Source organism: Pundamilia nyererei, unplaced genomic scaffold (genome assembly GCF_000239375.1).
Source record: "Pundamilia nyererei isolate P.nyererei 1_Seehausen unplaced genomic scaffold, PunNye1.0 scaffold00023, whole genome shotgun sequence".
Taxonomy (NCBI): domain Eukaryota; kingdom Metazoa; phylum Chordata; class Actinopteri; order Cichliformes; family Cichlidae; genus Pundamilia; species Pundamilia nyererei.
In genome coordinates, this window is record NW_005187424.1 from 1,081,962 (window position 1) to 1,091,864 (window position 9,903).

At 40.8% G+C, this 9,903-nt stretch overlaps 1 protein-coding gene across 1 annotated transcript; it reads right to left on the reverse strand.

The window, feature by feature from the left end:
- Positions 1–279: 279 nt before the first annotated feature.
- Positions 280–6,110, reverse strand: rxfp3.2b (relaxin family peptide receptor 3.2b). The gene is made up of 2 exons (XM_005727113.1): positions 6,058–6,110; positions 280–1,765 (listed from the first exon to the last, which is right to left on the reverse strand). The coding sequence occupies exons 1-2, from the start codon at positions 6,066–6,068 to the stop codon at positions 505–507; spliced, it is 1,272 nt and encodes a 423-aa protein (XP_005727170.1). The 5' UTR covers positions 6,069–6,110; the 3' UTR covers positions 280–504.
- Between the last annotated feature and the right edge of the window lie 3,793 nt (positions 6,111–9,903).

Here is a 9,903-nt window from a genome sequence, read left to right on the forward strand (position 1 = left end):
TGATATTTTAAATAAAGCAAACACTTCTAAGCATCACTGTCCTGTTTTTTTAAAATTAATTATTTTGATTCCATTTGTTCCATTGATTATACTGATGAAAGAATTACACACTTGTACCAGTAAACAAACACAAACACAGTAATTTACCGGTATGCATAAAAAAAAAAATCACGCCTGAGTGCTGCAACTATTTGAATCTCACTTTGGATTAACAGCTATACATGTCCATGACACGAGAGCAGTACTGCTCGACAGAAGCGGGGAGACTGAAACAGTGAACAACTGTAACAACAGAAATATGTGATGCAGAGGAAATCTTGAGAAACACAGTAGAAGTGAGGCACATCCTACCGTGCAGTACATTATAATTCTGCATTTTTTTTGTTTGTTTTTTTAAAGAAATGCAATTTTCTGCATCGACAGAGTAGGTGAGACATATGCCCTCTTGGTAAACAGATCAATAGTACCGCAGGTGGAATGTTTCGAGTTCCCCAATCATCCCAGTCAGACATCCATTTGGACCAGCACCAAAACAGGTGGTGCCTCAGCCACTTTGGCCTTGCGACGCAGCAGATGAGTCAGGCTCCTGAAAGATGGCGTGGCGTGCAGGAGAAGTTCCTTGAGGCCTGCCCGAAACTCCCGGCGGATCAGGCAGTAGAGCACAGGGTTGAGGCAGCTGTTGGTGTGCGCCAAGCAAACAGTCAGAGGGAAAGCATAGGCCTGTGCATTGTAGAAAGCTTTGCTGAAGGGCACAAGGTCAAACTTTATGAGCACACCCCACAGTGTCAGTGCCTGATTAGGAAGCCAGCAGAGAAAGAAGGAGAGAACTACGATGACAATGGATTTAGTCACTTTGGAATGACGCTTTTGCCGGCTTTGGTTTGCCTCTGGGCCCGCTGCACCTGCAATGCGCCGGCTTAGGATGAAGCGAAGCAGCAGCAGATAGCAGACGGTGATTATAACTAGAGGAATAAGGAAACCTACTAGGACCTTTTGAAGCTGATATAGACCCAGAAGGAGCTGTGGATCCCAACTGCCAGAGTCTGGGAAGCGCACCAGGCAAAGCTCCTCATCAGATACTTGGGCACTGGTGGAGTAGATGGCATGAGGCAAAGTGGCCAGCAAAGAAACAGCCCAGATGCACAGGCTGGTCCACCTGGCTCTGGCAGCTGCTGTCCGTCGGCTGTGTATCTTCAGTGCGGAGGAGATGGAGTAATAACGTGCCACGCTCATAGCTGTGAGGAAGAATACACTGGCATACATGTTCATGGTGGTGACAGAGCTGATGAGTTTGCACATCACACGACCAAACGGCCAGCGGAAGTCCAGGGCTGTGTCCACTGCCCAGAAAGGCAAGGTCAAAACAAACTGTAGATCTGTGATAGCCAGCCCCATCACAAAGCAGTTGATGGACGACTGCTTCTGCCTGTAACGGGAGTGCAACAGATACAGAGCCAGTGAATTCCCCACCAGCCCCAGAGCGCAGACGATAGAGTAGACACACGCTATCATAACACGTACCACTACGCTGGAGCTGTCTCCTTGAATTTCCATGATAGATTCCTTGGTGAGGAGCTGCAGCCAGCAGTGCAGTGACATGTTAGTGGTGGAACCTTCGCTGCAGTTCCCATTGTAGTCGTCCTGTAGTATTTGTTGCTGACATGGCTCGGGTGCCACCGTTTGAACTCCAGACTCATTCAGCTGCATGGTTGGCCTCTCCTTCTCACATATCACCTCGTAGGGCAAAGTTGAAGAGCTGCCGTGTCTTCAGAACACAGAGAAAAAAGTTTGTGCAGATGGCATTTGCAGCATTTCTGTTGCATGTGTCATCAGATTATCTCCCATGGCGCCGTAGATGCCATCCTCTGCCGCCGTTATTCTCTCCTCATTTCTCCACACACTACTCACAGCTCTCCGCGCGCCACGTCCGTTTATAGGTTTCGCGTGAACGCGCAAAGCTCTGCCCCGCCGTTGACGCTCTTCACCTCACCAAGAGGATGATAGGACCAGAGCGAATCCGCGCTCTTACAGCCGCAGCCACATCAAAGTCTCCCAGAATGTCCGTCAGCGCTGAGTCTTAATGTATTTTGACAGGACAGTGGCACATCCATAATCTTGTTTGTACAGTGTCACCTGTGAACAGGAGCTTTTGGAGACGTGGAGACAGTGTACGCATAAAATATGCACAGAGCGGACTGACTGTACACGGCGCTGTGTTTGACGTGATCGTTCGGGACGTTTGTTGAGGAGCTGAAGGACAAGGATCAAGGACACAGCATCACTTTTATGTTTCTGATTAGCATCAAAGGCGAATTTAAAGGCGGTGAAACCACGTGTACCCGTGTAACGTTTATTATTATGCCAGCAGCTAAGAAATATTAGCCAGAAACAATACTACCTAGAAGTTCCGAAGTCGTATAAGCGCGTTAATCACAGACTTTCGATTCCACTTTGTTAGGGACACTTCGTCACCTCCTCTTCGAAGCGGATATCTAATCAGCCAATCACACAGTAGCATCTCACCTGTCGTTTAGACATATACAGTTCTGTGCAAAAGTCTCAAACCACCCCTCAATTCTTTATATTTTGCTTCCCATAAAGTAATTTCAAAAAGTCGTCTTGAGCAACCCCCCCCCCTCGAAAAAGCAAACAACAACAACAACAACAACAACAAAATATTTTCTTTCAACACTGACTGTTTCATTTATTTGTAGTGCTGACCATTTGAGAGGATTTTTAATATTTGTTTGTTATGAAACTTGACACTGACTTATGAATCACTAACGCATAGAAAATGCACCGGGGCGATGAAGGGAGGAACAGTTCTCCTTGAAAACAAAAATAATTAAATAAAAAGGTCTAAACTACACAGGTTAAGTGGCAGACCTCAAATGAAGAACAAAACAGATAAAAAGTATCTGATTGGCCAGTCCTCCACAAACAAGAAAAAATCCAATCCTGACACACGATTTGAGAGTACTGGTTTCATTGAGAGTTGAATTCAGATGTGAACTTTTTGCTTCAAATTGTCATTGAAATTTACAATGGAGGTCAAAAGAGGTACAACGGTGAGTGTTTACAGCCATCCGTACATCAGTGCCAGTTTTTAAGTCCTGATTAAAAACCTATTTTTACTCCCTGGCTTTTAACTCTGTGGGTAACTGACATTTTTATTGCTATGTCTGGTTTTTGTTATTTTATTCCTATATTTACATTTGTATTGTACAGCACTTTGGTGTACCAGGTGTGTTTTTAAAGTGCTATATAAATAAACGATGATGATCCGTAAAACATGGAGGCTCTGCCATGGTTTCGGACTGCAGTTTACCCAGTGGTTTTGGGGATCTTATCAAAACTGATGGAATTATGATATCAGAAAAGTACCATCAGATTTTGATCCACCATACAATGTCACTTGGAAACATGTGATTGGTAGACACTTTATGTCTTTATGGTCCCAAACACACAGCTTATGTAGAATAATATACATGGACAGAAAAACATGCAACACTGCTGTTCATAGATTAAACCAGTGTGGAATCACAAGAATAGAAGAAAAAGCAGCCAACATACAAACAATGGTCAAGATGGCCGGCTATAGTTCAAACCGAGCACCAGAAGGGGGAAGAAAGATGATGTAAGTGACTCTGAACATGACATGGTTGCTGGTAGTTTGAGTTTCTCAGAAACTGCTGATCCACATTGGTCTTCCCACATAACCATCTCTAAGGTTTCCCCCTCAAAAAAAAAAAAAGAATAATCAGTGAGCAGCAGTTGTCTGGGTGAAAATGCCTTATTGATTGCCACAGGCAAGACTCTACATTTGTCACTCTTATCACAATCAAGGTAAGCAGAAGAGCATGTCTAAATGCACAGTATATTAAACCTTGGGGCTCATGGGGTATAGCAGCAGGGAACCATACCAGGTACCAGTCCTGTCAGCTAGGAACAGGAAACTAGGGCTACAGGAAACTTGCATGGTGTCCAGTCAGTGTAAAACAACCTCGAGCATAGAAGTAGTTTAATTTGCATGATATTGTGAGGGTTCTGAATCTGTGGTTTTGTGTCACATTATTAACTCCAATAATACGCTGCAGAGCTACTTTGATCAAATGTAACTTTTTTTCTTTTCTCATTAACTGAGGGGACTCTAACACAAACTATATTACCAGTGTTTTACTCAGTTTCCTTGAGTTTTTGAGGAGCATTTCCTGTGTCTGGAAGTAATCCCTCCCTGTAACTTTCTGAAGAAATTAAAAAGACAAGACAAGATGAAAAAAATAATAATAATCTGCACACTTTTAATCCGTTGGAACTCACTTCTTGTCATCTTAACAATCCTTAAACCTCCAAATGCGTAGGCGCTGACAGTGTGACTGGTTTAATGTTTAAAGCATTTAAATCTGTGATGAAGAACACTGGGCTTCTCAGTGAGCCACAGATATTTCACAGGTTGCACACCAAAACACTTTTCTTGCAACCTGTTCTTGCTTTTGTCACATACTGATCTGTGGTCAGGACTCCTGCACTGGGTACGCTTTTAGTGTCATGCGTGTCAGGATGCAGCGTAGTCTAATATTCTCATAGATACAACTGCTTCAATATCTTCAACAGACCATGAGACAGAAGTACGTGTGCTCTGCTACTGCTATAGTCAGGAAAGGGCAGAGACATTTCTGTAGAGAACCTTGGTTTAACATCATGAAAGGAGACTGAAACGCCCGTGTTCTTGATAAAAGGGATTTCATGCTCAACACTCCACCTGCACAGATATTTTGGGTGTTGACCATGTTTCACAGTGTGCCATGTTATGACTGATGGTGTGTTGTTTCATCATATTGCTGCGAAACACCTTTCATTACGGAAAAAAAAAAAAAAAAAAAAAAAGGGTTTTAAGGGGTATTTGTTTTGTTTTTTACGGGTTGTACGGAAGCCCCAAATGCAATTTCATTGTTCTTTGACAATGACAATAAATAAATACTTGACTTGACTTGACTGTAATAGAAACGCGGAAAGGCCAAGAATAATTATATGGTGTTAAAGCAAAGTAAACTGCTTTGGATATCAGAGAATAAATTAAGTCTCTAATTTATGCTTCTTGCCATAAAACCTAAATGTCCAAAGGGCGAGGAGCGACCCAACATCTGCATCCAGAAAAGCAGTTTACAGTGACATACAGTGAGTGAAAGTTTAGTTACCCACTAAAACAGACAAGCTTTGTTTGAGTAGACATGGGTCATGTAGACACTGACGTGATAAATGAAAAGAGATCTAAAGACGTGACGGAAACTTCAGGTAATCCTAGCTGATATGCCTTCCCTTTATTCACTGAAAAGAAGTGAGCATGATGCTGGAGTTTGACTATATATATATACCCTAGCTTGATGGCTGATGGAGTTGTTCTGATTGTTCATGCAAATCTGAACTTGCACTAAGCGAGCGAACATAAAAACGCTGTGGCTGAATGACAACATTTTTCATTTTGCTGTTCCTATGACCTCTGTTTAATTCACCTATGAGAATACCTTTGACTGTTCATTCATCCTGCAGATTGTTAAAAAAGACAGAATGATTACATGGATCTGTTTTTGAACTGACTGCACCTTGAGTTCTGATTGCCTCCTTGAATTAATTAACAGTTGTGTTGCCTCTGCAGGACAGCGGCTGTTACTTACTGAATACTGATGGCGTTAAAATCCCACGTTAGAGCATATGGCTACCAGTTAACAGAGCTGGCCCCAGGCTAAATGTCCGGATCACCTTGAGAATGATTGCCATTCCAAGGCTGGAAAACCAACAATTTCAGATTGTCATCTGTTAGGCTAATATTTGGTGTAGGCTGTACTCTGGAGATTCAATTCCGCTGTCAAACATTTGCCTAGAACACTTTAACACCATTGGTCCCAAATTCTGCTAAACTTTCTCTCAGAAGCTCTAAGGGTAAGTTCATCACAATCGTCTCTTTAAAATCGCAAAAAATGTAACCAGACCTACCCTTGAGCATTGAGTGTTTTAGTAGATATTGCATGCATTTGTAAGGACGACACCAGTCTATACCTGTGTGACATTTTCGTAGCTTTAGTGTCGAGTTGAGCTTCCAATTCTGGTGGCGCTCAGTGCTTCATTGGTTTGCTCTGCTTTTTGGATGTAGGTCTGTGTTGATCCATGTTCACCACCACCCTCCAAACTCATCCAAAAGCACTCTGCTGAATTATAGCCCTGTTCTCTTTTTAATCTGTCCACTAAAACGTCATTTATACCAATATTGTTTCTTACTCTTACTGCATTCAGAGCAAGGGCAGAAAATATTGCTAGAGATTTAAGTGCCGCAGAAATAGAGAGTGTTCAAAAAAGCTCCTGACCCAGTTTTAGTTTGAAAACTCCAGGACTGCAGTTTGTTCTGCGCAGGCAGAAATCGAGACTTTTAGAAGGGATTACACAGACACTAATGTTTGCTTCCAGACTGATTTTTGTTGTAATCCGTACTCCTTGTTTTGCTGAGTGTTTCTTTTCTCATTTCCCGTCCTCTGTCTGCCTCTCTGTTGTGTGGTGTGAGTTTATTGTTGCTACCTCCCCTAGTTTATTTCTTAGAAGCTTAGATCCATGTGGCTTTCAGTGTTTTTACCTCCCTGCTTTGTTCTCTTTTTCAACCTTGTCAATGTCTGAGTTCACATGAGGCCTGTAGTGAAGCAGGATTTGGGTCAGAGTAACAACAGTTTTAACCCTTGGTTTTCAGTTTTCTTTCTGGGATACATCATAAAATCATCTTTGCGGCCTGCTTTTGGAATTTCCTGTTGCACTGTGTGCTTAGTTAAGCTTAAAAATATCTTAGATTTCCTTCTTTTGCCACATCAGCCTCCAGTTAGTTGTCAGTAAAGGAATTAATATGAATTGCTACATCTCACAGCTCTAAATAGTTCATCGATAGTAGTCAGCACACATTTTATTTAGTCATACAAATCCTGTAAAACAAATTTAACTTAAAAATCAAAAACCTAAAATAAATGATAAATGTCAGAAAGATCACATATATTCAGGGGACTTTAATGCTCACATGCACGACTGGAGTGAGACTTTCATGCAGGAATATTTTCCAGCTTTTCACCAACGATTCAAATTAATTGGTACTCTTCTGAGCAGAGAAGGCGCTATTAATATTGTTTATGATAGATAACCTCTTTAAGTCAAAGAGCGCTCCAGTTATTCACTATGTCTAAATTGCCAAGCATCTTAATAAGGTGGTTGGATCCAAAGCTGATTTCAAATGCTTCCTACTCACAGTGAGATGTCTGCCCCACTAACAGTTCACGGCATGCACTCTGCCTGCAGTTCTGACATACTGATCACAAGCAAGAGTCACTGCACTACACTCTGTGTCTGAGCCTTCACTTTTTAATTATCTTTCTTCATCTAGCCCAATATGAGCATTGTTGTCCATTGTTTTGTTTTTTGTGTGTGTTAAATCCCCACAATTCATGCTTTGGTATACAAGTAGACTGAAACAAAAGTCAGCCATGCCAACTGCTTGTGGAGAAATATTTCTTTAATATCAGTGGTGGCTGTTGTGATTCCTTTTTATCTTTGAATTGTGTCCTTGCTGAAAGTTAAATTGTCAGTCTGTCAAAATGAAATTGAAAGCCTGTCCAGTCAAAGCCAGCTGTTCACATAGTTTGAAAAATTGCATCACTGTTATTTGCCAAGTGCAACAAAATGGAAAGAACTGGATGGACTGTTTGTCTGCAGTATCTGCCACACACTGTGAAATATACATGAATAATTAAGATGGATACAGATACTGTACGACTAATCTGCAGGGATTTTACATGCAAACACAGCAGCATTCTGGTATCTATAAACTGGATTCTCAGGATTTTGGACAGTACACTCAACAATTAATATAATTTGATGTACTGTAAATACTTTATGTCTCTGTTAGTTGATCTGCCTTTCAACTAATTATGTTACATTTGAGTGCATCATTCAGTCCATTTTACCATATTAACATGAAAATAATATGCACACTTACCTTCATTCATTCACTTAATTCTTTTGCAAAACTGCACCAATATCTAAGGTTTGCATAGTGGATTAAAAAGTCACTCATATTAGAGAAAATGCTCTTACTGTGGACATTATATAATAGGTCAAATAGCATTTATTTAGGATTTACACTGATAATTTCCTCTGTTAATGTGTGCTTTGGGTCAAGAGTCTGTTTGCACACAGATGGTATTTGAACAGAGTATAGCGTCCAGTAAAGATGGAAATAACTGACTTTAGCAGTGTGAAGAAGGATGGGTAGCAAGTATAGCACGAGTAAAGTGAGTATAAAATTAATCCAGTTAATTAAAAAAAGTGAGCACTGCTGAAAGCAAGGATTAGATAAATGTTAAAGCAGCATGTCATCCTGCCATTATAATGATATTTCACACATTACATATATTGTTTGATTGTTTGGCACTTCAAAGGTACAGCATGTCTCAAAAGATACACACACACACGCACGCACGCACACACACACAGAAGACAAAAGAGCTAATCTGTGAAGTCTCAAGTTTGAGAATATGTTGAGTTTAGTTTTATTTCCTTCTTCTCTCTCTGGAAAAACAATTGTGTTAATCAGAAAGTTTGGAAGTACTCCCCTGGATGATCTGGTTCAACATCTCACACTGAAAGAAAAAAAAGTCAAATTGTACATCCATTAATTTGATTAAAAAAATAACAATGAGGGGTCTAGACACTCTGTCATCCCCAGATTCCCTCATGGCCACACACTCCTGCACTCAGTGGGAGCAGATGTATAATGGCCCTCCCGGGTCCATAGGGATCTGATTTATTAAAGTGATGAGGTGCTGATTAGAGACACTGGTGGTCAAGAGACTTTCAGTATGATTAAAAACGAAGCTACGCAGAGTCAAATAAAAGAGCGAAGGGTCAGGTGAACATCAGTGATGGTGAGACATTGTGTCAGCCAGCTCACCAGTTTGCTTATATGCATGTAAAATGTGGTTATCTCGACTCATCTCAGTGTTTTGAATTAAAGCATTGTTTACGTCAAACACACATTCAACCCTTCTGCAAACAAGTTGATACTAACTGCGCACAACAAACATTTTGTACAAGCCCAAAATCCTGAAAGGTGACAATCAGTGTTTTCCAAGCTGGGATCCATGAGTCACACAGATTAATCATTAATCACAAGTAATTCCTAAGCCATAAAAAGTAATACGAGGAAACCATTTCCAGTGGAGTGGAACAGGAAATGAACAGTTGGATGTGATTCTATCTTTCTAATATTTCAGTATTAAATCTATCAGCAAACCTGATGGTAATCAATGCGAAACACTGGCTCTAGAGTCACTGGAGGCTAGTTCTGTTGTTATTAAGGAAGCTGACAAAGGCTGTCTAAAATGTATTCAGGATAAGGATTATTCTGTGTGGGGAAACTCAAACACAAGAACAAGTGTTACATTCCCCTGCATTGCTCCCTCCAGCCAGTAACTCAGCTCACGGTAAGAGCCAAAGTAGCACAGTTATATAACAACAAAATCTTTCAGTTAAAAAGGAAACACATTATAGGGTTATGACTTCCTTCTTGTGTTACTTTATTTCAACTGTACGATTCATAAATCTCCTGAATCGTGACAGGTTACTGTTAGAGGTCTCAGTCTTTTATATTTGGCAGCTGTGGGTGCAAGTCTGATCAAATCACAGAACGTATTTATACCATTTTAAAATCCTATTTCACATAAACATGAACCAAAAGTTTTCGACATTGACTGCTGACACACTGTGTCTTTGTGCTCAGAGTATTTGGATGACATTTTTGACCTTTGGATGCATTCACTGGCTGCATGTAAAATTCTGAGCACTGAATAATTGCTATCCAAAGACATGACAAAA